This window comes from Mustela putorius, unplaced genomic scaffold (assembly GCF_011764305.1).
Source record: "Mustela putorius furo isolate JIRA1106 unplaced genomic scaffold, ASM1176430v1.1 tig00003870_pilon_pilon_pilon, whole genome shotgun sequence".
NCBI lineage: Eukaryota > Metazoa > Chordata > Mammalia > Carnivora > Mustelidae > Mustela > Mustela putorius.
Window position 1 is genome coordinate 749,931 of NW_025422022.1, and position 20,112 is coordinate 770,042.

The window sequence follows — 20,112 nt, forward strand, 5'->3', positions numbered from 1 at the left end:
TCTGCAAGTTACCTGATTTTAGTAAGCCATGAAATGGCAGTGTTCTGTTACAGAATCTTAGTTCTTTGCACTGTTTGGGAAAGGACAGTGAACCTCTTAAATGATGAGTCTGAAGCAGTCCCCCATCCTAATCAGTACTCCTGCTTGTCCTTGTTGTATCCCTACCAGGTTCAGAGGGAAGAAAATCCTCTAAAGGGAATGGAGATGCCTGTGACAATGCCTGCCTTCTCTGTCTGATAATGCCGATGTCTGGGTCATCTTAGGGTCAGAATTTGCTCGTTGTCTTTTCCCTTGAGAATTGGTCAGATTTGCTTCTTTAGGGGTTGTAGAGTTTCTTCATTTATTTGTTGGTTTTGTACTTTGCTTAATTTGGGACTGTTTTTACTGTACTATGTTGTGACTCCATATCCTGTTAAAACTCTGAGGAACATTGATATATATATATATATATATATATATATTTTTTTTTTTTTTTTTTTTTTTTTTTTTGTGGCATGCAGTCAGCCTAGGTAGGTTCATACTGCAAATTCTGTTTAGCCTTCTGTGGGCTGTAGTTCCAGCATCAGGTCCATTCTTGAGGACTGGGCTACACTTCCTCGTGTCTGCCCCACACAAACCCCACTCAGGCTATGCTGGGACGTAGGTAGTGGTTCATATGGTTGTTCAGTTCTTGACGCTTATGCTGAATCCTTTTTTGCATCTTTCCCAGGCACAGAGAACTCAGGGGTGATCCCAGGACTTGAACCATTTTATCAGTTCATATGCAGAATTAGGGACCCAGCTCCTATGACCAGAAGCACAGACTTCCCTCAGAAAGACAGGTCTCAGCCTCCCCCTGATCCCCTGCTATTGTGCAGTTCATGCAACTGGAGCCATCTTTAGGGAAAAACAGCCAGAGAAAAGAGATAGAAGAAATAACAGGGATTTTGATTACTATGGTCCCCTTTTTTCTGGTACCTTCAATCAGAGAGATAGCGTTCTCTTGGGGCTTTAGGGGCCTGCCAGCCACCAGACTAGTAGTGCAGGCCCATGGACTAGAGTAGGAAGAAAGAGAGAGAGAGAAACAGTTTTCCTCAAGCAGGGGAACCTGGTTCCTGGTCCCTGGCTAGCTCTAGGGGTCTTCCCCTGAAGTTTCGCTTTCAGCAACCCCCAGCCACATGTGTGATTCTCCCCTCACCCTGTGTCTCAAAGTTGAGACTCGAAGGAAGAAAAGGGAAATAAGAAACTCATCCCCTTTCTGGGTCGTTACTTAAGGTTTAACTGTCCAGCCTCCTGCTTTTACCCCTTTTAGTTGCTCCTTGTTCCGTCTGGAGTCCAGCTATAATCTCTGAGCTGGGGGCTCACGCCAGCTTAACCAGCACCCACACCCAAAAGATACTGGGTGCTCGCTGGAGCAGACATCTTACAGCTTCTGCTATGACTAGGGGTGATGTTCTCTAAACCACTCTTTAGCCAGACTCCTCCTGAGCCCTTGAGCCAGACTTATATCTACTGGCTGAGCACCTTCCTCCAGATAGCCTGTAAACAGTGTGTCTGCCTTGAACTCACTACCTCATAACTCTCGACTCTTCCCATACCCCAGCCCATAATTTTTGTCTCATGAGTGGGGTCAGGTCCCCCTGGGAGGCAACCCCTCCTCTCTTCCTGCCCACCGTTTTCCTGCTTCAGACCCTCGGCCTCTGAGGGCGGTTGGTCTTCCACAGAAGAGTCTCCTCACTAAGGCAAAAGCCTGGTCCTTGGATTCTGTGACTTAAATTCCTTCAGTGACTTCAGTGACATCCAAGCACCTGGGCCCGGCCCGCCTCATAGCCAGCTGCTCCTTTCCCCTCAGCCTTCCTGTGCGGCTCCCACGTTGAACAGCTGCCATTCCTGAAACAGGCTTGCTCCTTTGTGCCTCTCCGCCTCGGCGTCTGCTCCCGTGCTTGCCTACGTGCCCTCCTGTCCAGCCCAGTGTCCTCACCACACACGGCTGCTTCAGCCACCATCTGAGCTCTCGCGGCCCAGCGCCAAGCACCCAGTGGATGCTTGTGCCTCTCGGGCTCTGGAGCGCTTCACACATCCTGTCACAGGGCCAATTGTCCTGGGCGCTGTCACCCTATGACACCTTTCCCTCAGTCACTACTGTGTGAACTCCACATGTTCAGTGACTCTGACTTCCCTCCTTTATGCAGACAAATCCTGAGAAGCTCCCTCTTCACCTCCAACTCCTCTTTCTGTTACTTTCTGCTGTGTTTCAACTGTGTTTTGGCTGCCCTTCCTGGCCGCCAGGCCCTTCCCTCACGCCCCACTCTTTCCCTGACTTTTGCCGGGGCTGGGAGGTGGCGTCTGACCCACCAGCCTTGTGGAACCCGGGCCTCTCTGCTGCCAAGCTCCTCGGATGCTTTATGGCCCTTCAGCTCCTTGGTCGTTCTGCGGCATTTGAAAACACACACGTGCTGTAATATTGATCCCAGCCTTCTCCTCCTCCCCCTCCCCCTCCCCCCCCTCCTCCCCCTCCCCCTCCTTCTTCTTCCTCTTTTTTTTTAAGATTTTATTTATTTATTTGACAGACAGAGATCACAAGTAGGCAGAGAGGCAGGCAGAGAGAGAGGAGGAAGCAGGCTCCCCGCCGAGCAGAGAGCCTGATGCAGGGCTCCATCCCAGGACCCTGAGATCATGACCTGAGCCGAAGGCAGAGGCTTAACCCACTGAGCCACCCAGGTGCCCCATGATCCCACCCTTCTTCTTGAAACTTCCTCTGGCTTGAGGTTCTCACCTCCACGTGCGCAGCTTTCCCCTTACCTCTGCCTGTTCTCTGGTTCAACACCTTCCCTGCTCTATCTGCCGGCCACCATCCAGAAAGGAGCTCTCTGTTCCTCTTCCCGTTCTTACAACCAAGAAACTTACCTCGTCCCTTGGCGTCCTCAGACTCCCAAATTCCAGATATTCAACTTCGTGTCCATTCTTCTTACCTGGTTGCCCCACTGGCCCCTTACCTTCAGTGTGTCCAAAGTTGAAGTCATAATCGTTCCTCCACACTTGCTCCTCCTGCTGCATTTCCCACCTTGCTAAGCGACAGTCAGTTGAATGTATTTTTTCTTCTGCAAAAGAATATTTGAATTATGATGCATGGAATGGCTGCTATGAACTCACATTAACATAGCTACTTATGACTCAACTTGAGGCTCAGACAAGCGAAGAAACCTGTGTTGATGGCCCCGCTGGGAGGTCTGCCAGTAAAGCCCAGCGTTTCATGTCTGCAGCGTCGTGTTCCCGTCCTCCGAGTTCTTCCAGCGTTCTGCTGAGCTCTGTCTGGAAGCCGTCTCACCTTTTCCGTTCCTCCTGCCAGGCCCCAGGTCCAGGCCTCCCCATCTGTCTCCACTTAGCTCCACCAGCACTTTCCAACCTGCCCTGTCTTTACTGCCTTTCAGTCTACTTTCCAAACTGCTTGGATGGTAGTTTGCTAAGATGTAAATCTCATTATATCTTACTTGAAAACCCTCCAAGGTCTTACATAGCTTTCCAGTTAAGTAGAGTTCAGACTCCTCTGCTTTGCTCACAGAGTTTGAATGAGCCTGGATACCCCGTCTTTCCAGATCCTTCTGTGCTGCTTGGTCTCCTCTACCCCCACGTGCCCATCCTTTTCTCTGGACACCTGGAAACTCCTGACAGTAGTAGATGGCATGGCTCCCATATTTGCTTGCTGGCTTCTGTTCTCACAGACTTAGACCTCCTCCAGGAAGCCCACCACCACTGCCACTTCCTGCCATTGCCCCTCTGAGCTCACTAACCCTCCACCATCCTCCCCCAGCCTCTTCCATCACATCTATCCCACTCTTCTACAGAGGTTGTTTATAACTCTAGACAAGAAGGCTCTTGAGGGCAAGAGACCAAATCTCATTGAAATTTGTACATGCTGTGACCCACGCTCAGCCCCCTTCAAATAACGTTTACTGGATTAATTCACTAATTAATAGTGAAGGAGTTTTCTTCTGGTGCTTAGCACAAATTATGCTCAAAAAAAGAAATGTATCCATTTTGGGGGTGATACAAATTATATCTATTTTGCATCAACAAATAGTTTGATTCAAATAGTTATTTTAGGAACTTAACTGTGAAACATAATTGCTACTTATTTTTTGGTGGAAATTATGCTTTGGGGTAAAACTGGCTTCCTCTTGAAAAAAAAGTTAACAGAAGTAAGTATATAAATACATAGAATATTTTCGAGTGTTTGTTATGTGCTGGGTACACATTTCATATGTAACTTATTTACTCTTTTTTTTAAAAGATTTTATTTATTTATTTGACAGAGAGAGAGATCACAAATAGCCAGAGAGGCAGGCAGAGAGAGAGAGGGGGAAGCAGGATCCCTGCTGATCAGAGAGCCCAGTGTGGGGCTTGATCCCAGGGTCCTGAGATCACAACTTGAGGTGAAAGCAGAGGCTTAACTCCCTGAGCCACCCAGGTGCCCCACTTACTTACTCTTTATCTCGGGTTATTATAATTCTCATATTTCAGTTGAGGAGACTGACACAGAGAGGTTAAGGAAATTAATTGCTCAGGATCACAGAGGTAGCAGGCACGAGTGCTGGATTCAGACCCAGCCAGGCTGACTTCTGAGCCTGTGTGCTTAACCACAGTTCTTGGGGTAAACATCTGCTTGCCCAGCTACTGCTGGATTTTTCTGCCCCTTGAGATTTAGATAGTAATGTCCCTAAGAGTCTGAAGCCATGCCCCAGAATTTACATACTAATAGATCCCCCTCACTCTAGTGCCTGCTTTTACTAAGTTAATTCACTTGGAGAAATCTCTCGTTATCCTGAGGAGGCATTTACATGTTAGCAAGAAAAATGTCTTCACATTGAACATTAGCCAACTTGGATCTTGAAAGATCTTGGCCTTCCTGTCACAGCAGAATTTTTTTATTTTATAAAAATATATATAATTTTGTGGAAAATGTTACACTTACAGTACAATTAATAACATTAAAATATAATAATAAAACATTGTATTATATTAAATATAGATATATTTACATTAAATATATTTGTGTATCTTATAAATATATAAATTAAACATGAATAATATATATAATACTATATATTATATAAGGCATATAGTATATATTTAAATTTTATTTTGTAATTTATTATATAATATTTTATGTAAATTTATTATTTTATAATTGAATTTTATTTAATTGATTGATACACATAATGCAACACATGTGACCCTGTAACTTATGGACACCCATGAGCCCGCCACACATTAAGACTAATCACTGTTCGTACCTTCACTGTATGCTCATGCTTCCTCCCCAGTCCACCCCTGCCTGTAGCTGAGGCCTATGATCATCCCTATGCCTTTTGGAAAACACTTCTGTCACAACTGTTTATATTCCTAAACAATATGTAATTTAGTTTTATTTGTTTTCGGGCCATACAAAGTGACTTCATACTATGATCATCTTCTGTGACTCACTGTTTTCAATGAATGTTGAATTTCTAAGCTTCCTTCCTGATACTGCTGTATCATATTCTACTGGGCAGCAGTATTTTATTTTCCATCTCTTTTATCAATGGACTGTGGGTCTGTTTTCACTGTCACTGTGAACATTCATGCGCATGTCTCCTGGGGCCTATGAGCCGCAGTGTCCATCTGGGGTATAGGCCCATATGTGAGATTTGCTGAATATTGTCATGTGCAGATACACCATGTTGCAAGTAACCAGCTGTTTTCCAACTACATAAATGCATTTCCACCACCAGCATATTAGATTCCTTAATTTACATCCTCAACAAAAACTTGGAATCATCAGACTTCTTAGCAGATGTGAAATGGTACCTTACTGGGGGACAGAATCTGCATCTTCCTCTTTCTGAGGATTGAGAATCTTTTTTTTTTTTTTTTTAAAGATTTTATTTATTTATTTGACAGAGATCACAAGTAGGCAGAGAGGCAGGCAGAGAGAGAGAGGAGGAAGCAGGCTCCTCACTGAGCAGAGAGCCCGATGCGGGACTCGATCCCAGGACCCTGAGATCATCATGACCTGAGCCGAAGGCAGAGGTTTAACCCACTGAGCCACCCAGGTGCCCCGGATTGAGAATCTTTTTTCACATGTATGCACCACTGTGGTTTTTTCTCCTGTATTGTACCTATTCATGTCTTTTTGTTTCTTCTTGTTGATTTTTATATATCAAAGGTTACATAAAAGTTTTAAAATGGTATGTTTAACAGGCATACCGTGTGAAGTCTAACAACAGGACCCTCCACCCAGCCTGAGACTAGACCACTTCCAATATTATGATGATGTTACTGATTTGCAGGATGTTTGCTGTTGGACAGTCTGATTATCCCCTTGCTGATTAGTAATTGCCTTGGTCCTTAGGCAGCATAGCTTGTGCCTTGTCCTTTCGCTTCCTTTACACACAGAACTAATATTAACATAAAAAAATGTTCCAGCATTCTGTTTTCTCATTAGTTTGGCATGTTTGTGTGTTTTCACTCTTATGGACACATTCTTCAGTTTCTTGACTCTCCTTTCCTTCTTTCGTCTCAGATATTCTTCCCAAGCTCACTTCTCTTTCTTCTCGAGTAATTTTTTAGAAGTTTTTCAAAGGCAGTTCTGATTTTTTTTTTTATTAACATATAATGTATTATTAGCCCCAGGGATACAGGTCTGTGAATCGCCAGGTTTACACATTTCACAGCACTCACCATAGTACATACCCTCCCCAGTGTCCATAACCCCAACACCCTCTCCCTACCTCCTACCCCCAGCAACCCTCAGTTTGTATTTTGTGAGATTAAGAGTCTCTTATGGTTTGTCTCCCTCCCGATCCCATCTTGTTTCATTTATTCTTTTCCCACCCCCCAAACCCCCCACGTTGCATCTCCACTTCCTCATATCAGTGAGATCATATGATAGTTGTCTTTCTCCAATTGACTTATTTCGCTAAGCATAATACCGTCTAGTTCCATCCACATCATCACAAATGGCAAGATTTAATTTCTTTTGATGGCTGCATAGTATTCCATTGTATATATATACCACATCTTCTTTATCCATTCATCTGTTGATAGACATCTAGGTTCTTTCCATAGTTTGGCTATTGTGAACATTGCTGCTATAAACATTCGGGTGCACATGCCCCTTCGGATAACTACATTTGAATCTTTACAGTAAATACGCAGTAGTGCAATTGCTGGGTTGTAGGGTAGCTCTGTTTTCAACATTTTGAGGAACCTCCATGCTGTTTTCCAGAGTGGTTTCTCCAGCTTGCATTCCCACCAACAGTGTAGGAGGGTTCCCCTTTCTCTGCATCCTCGCCATCATCTGTCATTTCCTGACTGGTTGATTTTAGCCATTCTGACTGCTGTGAGGTGGTATCTCATTGTGGTTTTGATTTGTATTTCCCTGATGCCGAGTGATGTGGAGCAGTTTTTCATGTGTCTCTTGGCCATCTGGATGTCTTCTTTGCAGAAATGTCTGTTCATGTCCTCTGCCCGTTTCTTGAATGGATTATTTGTTCTTTGGGTGTTGAGTTTGATAAGTTCCTTATAGATTTTGGATACTAGCCCTTTATCTGATATGTCATTTGCAAATGTCTTCTCCCATCCTGTCAGTTGTCTTTGGTTTTGTTAACTGTTTCTTTTGCTGTGCAAAAGCTTTTAATCTTGATGAAGTCCCAATAGTTCATTTTTGAAGGGCAGCTCTGTTAATAGTGATCTCCGTTTTCACCTCAAAATGTCTTTGATTCCACATTCATTCTTGAAAGATTATTTGGCTAAGTGCAGAAATATAAATGGCAGATTATTTTCTCTGCCATTCCACGGTCTTCTGCCTTCCTCGACTGCTGTTGAGAGGTTTTGCCCATTTAGCTTCTCCCCCTCTGGAGTGATGTGTCTCATCTCTGGCTGTCCCAGGTTTTTTCTCTCCTTGATGTATTGCTGTTTTACTATTGCGCGACTAGATGCGAATTCCTTTTTATTTATCCAGTTTGGGCTACATTGATTTTTGTCTGTGGACCCTTACCTTTGATCAGTTCTGGAAATCATTCTTGCCCATGTCCTCCCTCCTGTACTGCATCTCCTCTGTTCTCATGTGCTATCTCCCACTCTCCCCAGTCCGGGACTGATCGGACTTTGTGGGCCTTGCCTTCCCATCTTTCCTCTCATTCATCTTCTTGTCTCTCTGTGTGGTGGGCTCCATCTTTTCGTAAGCTTTCTCTTCCAATATTCTAGCTTTTTCATTAGCTTTATGAAGATTCTGATTGTTTTGTGACCTGTGATTACAGCGAATATCGGCTTACTCTTAATCTGAAAACACACACACACAGACCATGCGTACAAATTGATGATACTTTCCTTCACAGAGGATTTACATTTGCTACTCTAGCGAAGCACAGGATCATACCAGGTTGGGGCCATTCTCATCTCCATTTAATCTAGAAATCTCATATTTGGCTCTACCCACCCAGTCCCAACTACCAGTTCCATTTCCCTCAAAAGCAACCCTGCCTTTTGAGTAGTCTCACCAGTCTTTGCTCTCTTCTTAGGTTCTCTTTCTCACACACACACACACCTCCATATGATAGTTTCCATTAATTGCTGCAACTCCAACAATGCAACAGTAAATTTGTTTTATGAACAGTCTAGCCATAGGGACACCTGGGTGGCTTAGTTCATTGAGTACTGTCTCTTGATCTCAGCTCAGGTCTTGATCTCAGGGTCATGAGTTCAATCCCTGCATTGCGCTCCACATTGAGCATGGAGCCTACCTTAAAAAAAAAAAAAAAAAAAATCTAGTCATTCCCCAGAAGGGCACGTTGCAGAGGGTGTGGTCTGCAATAGAGCCCAAAGTAGAAATACCTGTGGGAGAGTTCTTTATTGGCCATCTTTATGACCTCTTGCTGGCTCCTCTTTCCTCTCCCCTCTTCCACCTCTCCTTTTTCTTCTTCCCAGATCTCCTCTGTCCCCTCTTAATTTCCAGACTTCTCTGCACCCCTCTGTGAAGTCTTTTCACTCCTGTGCAGAGCAGCTCAGCTTCCCTGGGCTTCCAGGTGCACCGCTGGGCCTACTTCTGCAGGCGGGTACCGATCTGGCGCTGGCTGTCACAGCATCTGCCAGTTGTGGTTGTAAACAGCACTTTCCCCTCCACTCTGTAATCTGCATTCACTGAGTGCATACAGGCTGCGTGCCCGGGTCCTCACGCTGTCGGGAGCTCTGCAGAGGGGTTATTTTCAGTATGAATTCATGTCATTAGTCATGTGTTGTCTTTTGAGGTATGTTGTGTAGGAGAAGCACCATGTTAAAAGCTGACATTAAGCAATGTGTAATGGGCTCAGAAGCATTAGAATTATCAGTGTGTTTAAAGAAATATGGAAAAGGGTGGGCTGAGTAATTGAGTTTGTTCATGAGGTTTTTTTTTTTTAATATTTTATTTATTTATTTGACACGGAGAGAGAGAGAGATAGGGAGAGAGGGAACACAAGCAGGAGGAGTAGGAGAGGGAGAAGCAGGCTTCCCCCTGAGCAGGGAGCCCGATGCAGGGCTCGATCCCAGGACCCTGGGGTCATAACCTGAGCTAAAGGCCAACACTTAATGACTGAGCCACGCAGGTGCCCCAAATTTTATTTTTTTGAATATTTATTTATTTATATATTTGAGAGAAAGCACAAGCACAGGGAGGGGCAGAGGGAGAAGGAGGAGCAAACTCCCCACTGAGCAGGGAGCCAGACCCCAAGATCATGACCTGAACCAAAGCCAGACACTTAACTGAGCCACCCAGCTGGTCTGTTATTTCCTTTTCTGAGAGTGAATCATCCGTAATATAGTTTCAAGTTTGTAGTTAGCCTTTTACACCCATATTTCTTCAGAAACAGAAACTAGAATGAATAATTTGTCTGTTTTTAGTGTACCTGATCACACTTCAGAAAAAAACTTTTTCTTTTATAAAAACTTTTACTCAGATAACTCTAATTGGGGAAAATCTTTTTATATATCTTTAACAGAAAGCATAAAAGCAGATCTAATTTCATTTAGTGGATAAAAACTTATTTTGTGCCTCTTTTGTGCCAGGCACTGGTCTAGGCTCTGGGGGTAAGTGGGAAACAAAACAAAGCCAAGTTCCTTAATCTGGAGCTTTTGTCTTAGTAAGGAGACAGACATTTGGCCATGGACACAGAAAATGCTACAAAGCACTGATGGGTGCTAAGCAGAGTAGATGGAGGGAGGGTGCTCTTTGTGCGTGGGTGTGTGTCGGGGGGTGCTGTCAGGGAAAGCCTCACTGACCTGGGTGAGGTGAGGAGTAAGCCATGTGAGAGCACACATGGCTCTGGAGTGGACTGTATTTGCAATATTTAAAGATATTTTATTTTTTAATTAAAGTTTTAATTAAATTTAATTAAAATAAATTTATCTATTTAAAGATATAAAAGATAAACCTTACTTATCATTAGACTAAACCTGTTTTTATTTTTCTTTAAGGTCTTATTTATTTGAGAGAGGGAATGAGAACATGGGCGGGGGGAGGGCCAGAGGGAGAGGGAGAAGCGAACTCCCCACTGAGCAGGGAGCCCCACGGGAATCAGTCTTGGGACTCGGGGCTCATGACCTAAGCCGAAGGCAGATGCTTAACTGACGGAGCCACCCAGGCACCCCTAGACTAGACCTGTTCTTGTCAATACTTCTATTTTTCAGGTATCCGAGATGTTTCTAAGTGGAGTGAGAAAACAAGAAAACCTCTCGAAACCTTATATGGCTATGACTACTTTGCCAAAACCTGTGAGAAGTGGGTGGATGGCATAAATCAATTCAAACATCTCCCAGATGGTAGGTTATGTGAACTGTTTAGCTGTCCCTTTGCTTGCATTCCTCCCCTGGTGTTCCAGAATTCCCTGGCGATGAGTGCCCTCAGCCACTGTCCTTTCATGCTGATGTGCCAACAGAGGATGCCAGCGATCGTGCGCCATACACGCTCTTGTGTAGTAAATCTGCCTTAGCAATGCTGTACGTACAGCATACACACCTGCTCCATGTATCAGGGTTCACAGTGGGAAGTCTTAAATAGCAGACAGTTCCTTTCTCCTTCTGATCCTTTGTGTGTGTGATGACAGACATTCTCCAGAAGCCTCAAATAGCGTTTGTTTCTTTCTAATTCTGGAGTGGGTCGTCAGAAAACAAACATGCTGTCCTGTGTACTACATTTTTTTTTCACATTTAGGCCCATTACCCTGCTGTATCCTCTGTTCCCAGGACAATAAAGAAGGGCCTTTGTGTCATGACCTTCAGCCCCAGCAGAATTTGCCTGAGGAAGAACGTTCAGTTTATTCCCCACCTTCAGAACTCGGTTATGTGACTGTAACTCCCTGTCTTCGGCTGAAAAATAGCAGGAAGAATTGACATCATTTAAGAGAAATTCTGAAGTAAAGTGTTTTTCAGTAGTTTTACAGTGCTTACCTCTCACTCTTCTATTTTAACTGCTGAAAGAAAAGCAGGGGAACTAAGATCGAATCTGGGAGCACATTGGTGACAAAATGGCGACTGCTGAAGGATCAGTTTGATCTATTAGGTAATCATTTCCAGAGTGAGTCACCTATCAAAACTTTCACAATGAAAAGGACATTTGGAAATGTTACTTTTCTGGTTCAAGCAAATATATCCTGTTCCAGGGCAGTACCCAACCGTGGAAACAGGTCTTTGAAAAATGTGTCTCCCTCAACTCTTAAAACAAAAAAATGCCATAAAAAATGTCTAAGACAATCCTCCATTAAAGAAGGCAAATTTTGGAAATGTAACCTTTTATGCTTTCCTGACTGGGGAGCGGAAGGGGTAGGAAGACTCAAGGGTAGAAGCAGAATTAAATCAGCAGCTCAAAAATATGTCCTATGTTTGTTAAAATTTAAAGTGTCCCTTCTGCAAAAGAGCCTGTTAAGAGTATGAGAAGACAAGCCACAGACTGGGGAAAATATTGGCAAAAGACATGTCTGAGGAAGCACTGTTATCCAAATGTACACAGACTCTTAAAACTGAACAGTGAGAAAAGAACCTCATTAAAAGACGAGCCAAATAATAAGATCCCAGTACTCACCTGTTAGAATGTCCAGAACAGAAGTTTCAGGGATGAGAAGACACTCTGTGATCCTACAGTGATGGCTACATGCCACTACACCCTTGGTTGCACAGAATGTGCAACCACCAGGAGTGAAACCCAACATAAACTCCAAACTCTGGGGGACAATGACGTGTCTGTCCATGCAGGTTCATCAGTTGTAAAAAAGTCCCACTCCGGTGGGAGGTGTTGATCCTGGGGAAGCCTGTGCATGTGGGGAGCTGGGAGACAGGGGAGATCCCTAAACCCTCCACTCAATTATGCTGTAAACCTGAAATTTAAAAAAAATCAAATATAGTTTTTTTAAAAAAGAAAGAGAGGGAAATATGTCAAAACATAGAGGAGTTAGCGGTGTATAGCAGCAAGTCTGTGAATAAACTATTTCTCTCCCCTGCACACATTGATAGGAGGCCTTTTTTTCATAATTGTTTGAAATTATTCTTGTAGCATTCTTGGATACTTGGTTTAGCGTAGGGGTTAAGGAGTCAGGCCTGGGTGTGAGGTCTGGCCTCACCGCTTGGTTGCTGTCAGAGTGACAGGCAGACTCCTCAGCGTCTCCAAGCTGTGAACCGAAGAAGCTAAGAACTACCCTGTAAGGTGCTGTGAGGACCAAATGGGCTTCTGCACATTCAGCTGTGGTGCCCTACCAAGTACAGGGTCAGCGCTTGATGAAAGGTTATTAGGACCCTTATTATAAAAGTACTGGGCCTGCCAATAGTTGTACAGACCCGGTGAGCTAAAGCAGGTGAGGCCGTGTTTCGTGAACATCAAAGCACATGAACAGTGTCTGACCCGTAGTGCTCAGCGATGAGTGCTCTCTCCGTCCTCTGAGCATGCGGTTAGCAGGTGTGTGTCATCCCAGGGACAGAAGAGGGCAGCTTCTGAGTCCTAGAGAAGTGTTTCTCAGGCCAACCCATCATCTCATTCAGCTGGTAGTGCCCCCTGCCCCAGCCACTGAGGGGGAGGGACAGGCCAGGTGCCTGGGCAGCACCCCAGTGAGCTGGCTCCCAGCTTTCTCAGGGCCCCAGTGACCCCCAGGAGGAGGCAGAGGAGGAAGGAGCTCCCTTTATGGAGTACCTGCCCGCTGCCCAGAACTGTAGATAAGACATCTCTTTTTGGCCTCCTGGCCACTGCAGAGAACTAGAATTATCCCTTCTTTGCCCAGGGGGGAGGCTGAAACTCATCCCTGAGGAACCACCAAGATTTCCCAGCCAGGAAACAGCAAGATGGACCAGAGCCGGTTGTTCCTCATCTGCCTTAGAAATGTTGTTACAAATGGAGAGGGGGGTCCTATCGTCCCCAGAGTTGGTCAGTCAGGAACATATGGAGGCAGGAGGAATGAAGAGAAGCCCATTTGCTCTGTGTAAATTATAACTTCCCAGGAGGTACAGAAGCTCCGAGGGCTGGCTGGAGCCTCAAGGACCACTTAGGGCATTATTTAAAGGGAAAACTTTTTTTTTTCTTTTTTAAGATTTTGTTTATTTATTTGACAGAGATCACAAGTAGGCAGAGAGGCAGGCAGAGAGAGAAGGAAAGCAGGATCCCTGCTGAGCAGAGAGCCCGATGTGGGGCTCGATCCCAGGACTCCGGGATCATGACCTGAGCCGAAGGCAGAGGCTTAACCCACTGAGCCACCCAGTTGCCCCTCAAGGGAAAGCTTTTCAGATGCCAAGCATCTGCCTTCTTTTTGCAAACTGGGATCTACTCTCCATAATATAAAGAGTTGTGGGATTTTTTGTTTGTTTATTTTCCTGTCTTGCATGCATTATGCATATAATCAGGCAAAACTTGTTTACTAGCAGAGCTTTCCAAGGGGGTTGGGGGGGAGGAAACCCAGCAGAGAACCAGAAAAGGAGGCCCACAGATTGGGAGAGCTAGAAGACCCCTCAGACCCTGTCTAATGCAGACCACCTCTTTTAGGGACGGGGCACCAAGTCCAGAGGGAGGATGGATGAGCCCCGGCTCTCTGCTGCTCCTCTGACTCCCCTCACGGGATGGTCACAGGGAAGCAGAGTCTCAGTGCTGTTTGTCTTGCAGGGAATATCTGTGGGCACTTGCTGCCGCTGGTTCAGTGCCCCACCCTGATCGTGCACGGGGAGAAGGATCCGTTGGTCCCACGGTTCCACGCCGACTTCATACACAAGCACGTGAGAGGGTCGCGGTAAGTGTGGTCCCTGCCCCAGAGCTCTGCCTAGAACCTGAGGATGTGCATGCATGGAGGGAGCTGTGGAAGGAAAGGAGACCTTTGGGGTGGGGATTTTTTTTTTAAGATTTTATTTATTCATGAGAGACAGAATGAGCAAGCACAGAAGCAGGGGGAGCAGCAGGAGGGAGAAGCAGTCTCCCTGCTGAGCAAGGAGCCTGATAAGGTGCTGGATCCCAGGACCCAGCAAGCAGGACCTCACCCAAAGGCAGACGCTTAACCAACTGAGCCACACAGGTGCCCCCAGGTTGGGGGTTTTTAAGGTCCCCCCCCTTCCCAGTTTCCCAAAATCAGTAAATAATATTGTTCTGTTTAGGGTTCCAGGAAAACACAAGGGCACAAGAAGCCAGGATCTGTGAGTAACCAGAAACGAAAGGAATTCTTAGATGAACCTCTTACAGTTTCTAGGAAGACAAATGTGCTAATAGGTACTAAATTCTATAATACTGCAGACAGTTTAGATTTCTAGCTATCAGTGTTAACAAACAGTTTTATATAATTTGGGGATTTTCAGATGGGTTTATCATTATAAAAGTACTATCTACCGAGGAGAGAAAATGTGTAAAATCAAAAGAAGAAAACAAATTGCCTGCTGCTTGCCACTCATTTAAATAATTCTGCTATTAGCATTTTTTAAAGATTCTATTTATTTGAGAGAGAGCACACAAGCGAGGGTTGGGGGGCAGAATGAGAAGCAGACTTCCTGCTGAGCAGGGAGCCTGGGATCAGAACCTGAGCAAAAGTCAGACCCAGGTGCCCCCTGCTATTAGCAATTTCAATGTGGTTCTACTTTCTAGTATTTTTTAAGCATAAATATAATACTATTCTGTAGTCCGCTCTGAATCCTGCTATTTTCCACTTAAAAATATGTTGTAAACGTCTCGTGTTGTTTCATCCTTAAATATGTACACATCAGATGGGAAGCCTGTATTCAGAATCACAAAACACCAACATATACCAAGCCATGCTGGTGGCTGACTCGATTAGACGGCAGATACCTGCTACTTGCTCTCTGCGTTCTTGTGTCTGCCAACCAGCCTTGGACACTGATGAAGCTTATTATACATGTCAGCAGAAATTCTGGTCTTCAGTCCCGTGCATTTTTGTGTGGAACAGAAATTTGTATTTTAAATACTTTGGCAGATGCAGGACCAGCTTTTGCTGGTACTTATATAGAGACGAAAATTTAAAGTTGAATAAATTTGGTATTCCCTTTCCATGCAGTGGATGCATCCCCTGAAGGAGAAAGTGAAGTGTGACCAGGGGATAGTGACCTGCTTTTTTTTTTTTTTTTTTTTTAAACCAAACATGCCAGAGGATCAACACCCAAGTGAGCCTTTCTAAGGGGGTGTATCAGTTCCAGGGATACTGTCATTATTCTGGCCATCTTTAGAATTCTATGGAATTCTTTTGAAATTGGCTTTATTAATGACTTAAGAAAATCCTCTTTCCCTCCCTCCCTCCTTTTCTTCCTCTCTGCCTCCCTCCTTTTCCCCTTTCCCTCCATGAGCTGATTTCTGATGCCCACCTTGGGCCAGCACTGCCTATCCCTGTTCTGAGAGCTCACACAGTCTGATAGGGAAACCAGACTCAGAAAACAGTTCCACTACTGCTTTGTTTTGTTTTTTAAATTCCAATGTAGTTAACATACAGTGTTATATTAGTTCCGGGTATACAGTATAGTGGCTCAACAATTATATATGTTACTCAGGGCTGATCATGATTAAGTGTCCCCTTCATCCCCATCACCTGTTTCGCCCATCCCCCCACCTGCCCTCTGCTAACCATCCGCTTTTTCTCTATAGTTAAGAGTCCGCTTCTTGGTTTGTCTCTTTTTTCCCCTCTTTGCTTGTTTCTTAAATTCCACATATGAGTGAGATACTGTGGTATTTGTCTTTCTTTGACAGACTGATTTCACTTAGCATTATCCATTTACAAATGACAGGATTTCGGGTTTTTTTTTTTTTTTAATGGTTGAGTAACATTCCTCTGTGTACAATATCTAACTACACTTCACAACAAACTTACGAAAAAAATGTAGTCCCCATATATAGATGAGAAAATCAAGATTGAGATAAGTAATCTTCCAAGGTTGCATAGCTAGTAAATGACAAATCCTAGATGTTTTTACCTCCTAATATAGCACTTTCCCCCCACAGCGCAGCTGCCTCTCATAAACATACTTGTATTTTCATACGATGTTAAGATGCCTGGATTATATACTTGCTGACCTGGTTAATTGTCTTCTAGTTTCAGAAATGACAGGTTTTTGCACACTGACGCTCGTGATAAATGCAGTGTGTTCTTTTAGAGAGCCAGATTCAATAAAAGTCAGTCTGCAAGGAAGTTTAATTTAGGAATTCTGTTCCAAACCCATCTCCTAGCAACAGAATACATCAATATAGGGAAAAAAAATAGCCCCTTCCCGTTCAGATGTTAATTATTTCAGGAGACTATTTGGTGGAAGATCATTTTCTGAGAGCAGGAGCCTTTGGAACAAATGAGTGGAAGGTGAAGTGCTGTTGGCAATGATTGTCTTAAACTGGCTTGCATTTTACACCTGCTGCCTTCCTCTGCTAAAATGGGCCAGAACCCACCTAGAACATAGGTGTTTTTTTTCGGACCCCAGAAGAAGGAGGTAGATGCCTTGAATACCAAAGTCCTCCTGAGATTCAGTACCACAGGTCACATGACAATAGGAAAGCAAGGTAGAATGGCAAGTTTTCAGTGACCTGGGTGTTTCATTACCTCACCAGGTACATTTATAATTAAACTTAAGGATACGGTCTATCCCTTCAAAGATTCTACCAACAAATAGATAATCACATATGAGACCAATGCCTTTCTCTCCTGAGAAGGAGGCCAGCTGAAGGGTGGGGTTGTTCAGGCCTGCCGAACAGGCCTGGGTTAATTTGTCTCTCTTTTTTCTCTTTGTGAGGAACAATGGTAGAGTCTCTTGGACAGAAGAGGCCTTCACAATCATTCAAGTTCAGTGGTTTTAAAGTTTGCTTTTAGGCAGCTGAGCCCTTCCTCCTAACAAACTCTTATGTAGAAGTCCAAGACATAACATAGTCCAAGACATAACCTACAAAATAAGAGCTACTCCGATTAGAGCTGGGGTTGGGGGGTGCACCCCTGCCCCTCTGATTCCAGCCCCTGTGCCTTCTCTGCTCATCCGGCCCTCCCTCCTAGACTGCAAAGCCCTGACGCTGCCCTCCACCTCCTTGGCTAGCTGCCTGCTTCTGGGGCACCATCTCGCGTTCAGAGGATTTGCATTGAGCTGAGGCTGACAACCAGGAGACCCTTTGGGGTTGCAGCAGACAAGCCTTGGGAGGTCGTGGGGCTGAGTCAGCTCAGAAGACGATGTGGCTTCACAGCTGGCCAAGCCACATGTGTGTCACTCTGTGTATGGGTCAACAAGTGCCACTGTAATAAATATCAGCCGTTGAGTGGCTTAAACAGTAAAAATGTATTTCCTCTCTCAGTTCTAGAGGCTCTAAGTCTGAGATCGAGGTATCAGCGGGCTGATTTCTGCTTAGGCTTCTTTCCTTGGCTTATAAATAGTCCTCTTCTTATAAGGACACCAGTGCCATTGGATTAGGTCCCACCCATATGATCTCATTAGTCACCTCTCCAAAGATCTTATATCCAAATAAGGTCACACTCTGGGGTGCTGGGAGTTAGGACTTCAACATATGGATTTGCAGGACATGAAATTCAGTGCATGAGCCTGTGTTTCTGTGGAGGTGCTCAGATCTCAGGAATGAGAGGACCACAGAGACCAGGACCCAGTTCTAGACCCAGCTGCAAATGACCAGCACCATGCCCGGAACCCCTGTCCACAGCCCTCCCCTCCCCTCAACCCCTCCCCCCTGACCCCAGCCATTGCCCAGCCAAGTGCACTCATCCCTCCAGTAGCCACTCAGATGTATCCTCCTGCAGTTACTCATCGTTTGGAGACCTCACGGTCCTCTTTAACAGTTGTGAGCATATGAATTTAATTTTCCTCCTATTGAGCATGTCAACACTGGTCCCAGGATGTGGTTTAGTGCATTTTAAAGTGCTTAGTACATTTTGAAAGAAAGAGAACATGAGAGGCACACAGAGGCCATTGACCGGTGACTCAGCCCCAAAAAGTGTGGTGCGGTGTCCAGCTTCATGCTCTGGGGCCCGGGCCAGAAAGCCAGATCAGGTGGGAAAGAATAAGGGGTAAAGTCCACGTGTGCAAAGACTTGGTGCCAAGGGTTCAGTTGAACTAACAGGGAGCAGTGGGAAATGGAGTCTCGCCTGGAGAGCTGGGTTGGCCCATTGGGATCCTGAGAGGCGTTCGCAGTGGGGTTAAGAGCACGGGCAGGGACTCCAATAGCCCTGGGTTTGAGTGCTGTCGCTGTCCCTAAGTGTGCTCTTCAGCAGCGTGCATGTATTTCTGTACTTCTGTTTCCGTGTGTGTAAGATGGGGATGATACCTACCATTTCAGAATATTTTGTAGATTTAGTAAAAGGTCAATACACGGTAGCTGCCACTGGGGCAGGTGCAGGTGATCCGGGGTCCCAGGAGGCAGCTGGGCTGTTGCCTGATAGGAGGTCAGTGGCAAGCTGCTCTCTGACCTGACTTCCAGACCATTGTCAGGATAGCTGTGGGGGGGGGGGTGTATTAGTGTTCTCCAGAGAAACAGAACCAATAGATATACACAACAGACACATATACACACGAGGTTGATTTATTTTACGGAATAAGGAATTGGCTTATGCAGTTATGGAGGCTGAGAAGTCCGAGATCTTCAGTGGGCCAGCTGGAACATTAGCAAGCTGGGGTCCCAAGAGAGCCAGTGGTGCAGTTCCAGCGTGACCGAAGGCCTGAGAACCGGGGAGAGCCAGTGTTTCTGTGTGACTTTTTCTCTACCTCTCCCCATCCCTTCGCCTGCCCAGTACTGCTGTAGTTCCTCATCCCTAGCTGCTTGCTGCTTCCCTTCAAGGTTGAAGGGAAAGCAGTCAGCTCAAGACCTCACTTTCGGGGGCACCTGGATGGCTCAGTGGGTTAAAGCCTCTGCCGCTTGGGTCATGATCCCAGGGTCTTGGGATCGAGCCCCGCATCGGGCTCTCTGCTCAGCAGGAAGCCTGCTTCCCTTCCTCTCTCTCTGCCTGCCTCTCTGCCTACTTGTGATCTGTCTGTCAAATAAATAAATAATTAAAAAAAAAAAAAAAAAAGACCTCACTTTCCGCCGGAGACCAAACAGGATTAGCCTTGTCCTTACAAAGCTGAGTCCTGAATACTTTAGAGAAAGTGGGGTCTCCTCCTTTCTGGACAAATCTTACCCAGGACATTTGTAAAACCTCTCTTGAGAATCTTCCACTTGGAGTGGATTATTTCAGCCAAACGTAAATAAATTATGATCCCAAATCAGAGCATTTCATACATCCAGAATTAAAATCATTATGAGGATTTTTGCATATTGTAAAGTGTTAACTCAAATAGAATAACCAAATAATAAAAAAAAAAAAAACAATTTATTGCTCACTGTGTGCCCAGAGATCCCGTACATTGTGCTTTATGTGCATTTTATAACTTTGTCCGGAATAACCCTGTGGGGTTAGAAGCTATTTCTTGTCCCCCTTTTTCCAGACGAGAAAGTATAACTCAGGGAGATGAAATAACTTGCCAGCCTGAATCCCACATTGATCAGACTGGACATGTCCTGACCCCATACAGGCCGTGCCTTTAACCCTGTGGTACAACCTCCAGTTACATTCTGCTGTGACTCCAAGCTCTCAGTCCAGTTGGAAGGCCCCAGCGTGGCCCCTGCCATCCCACAGG

At 45.1% G+C, this 20,112-nt stretch overlaps 1 protein-coding gene across 3 annotated transcripts in view; it reads left to right on the top strand.

The window, feature by feature from the left end:
- The window catches only part of BPHL (biphenyl hydrolase like), a 36,289-nt gene that overhangs the window by 12,546 nt on the left and 3,631 nt on the right, over window positions 1-20,112 (top strand). For 2 of the 3 annotated variants that reach the window (XM_004753626.3, XM_013056779.2), the window contains exons 5-6: window positions 10,684-10,815; window positions 14,132-14,255. In XM_004753626.3, the coding sequence (XP_004753683.1) occupies window positions 10,684-10,815; window positions 14,132-14,255 (256 nt within the window). Of the gene's footprint in view, window positions 1-10,683; window positions 10,816-14,131; window positions 14,256-14,613; window positions 14,672-20,112 lie in introns of those variants that run through there. The other variant, XM_004753627.3, reaches the window with a different exon arrangement.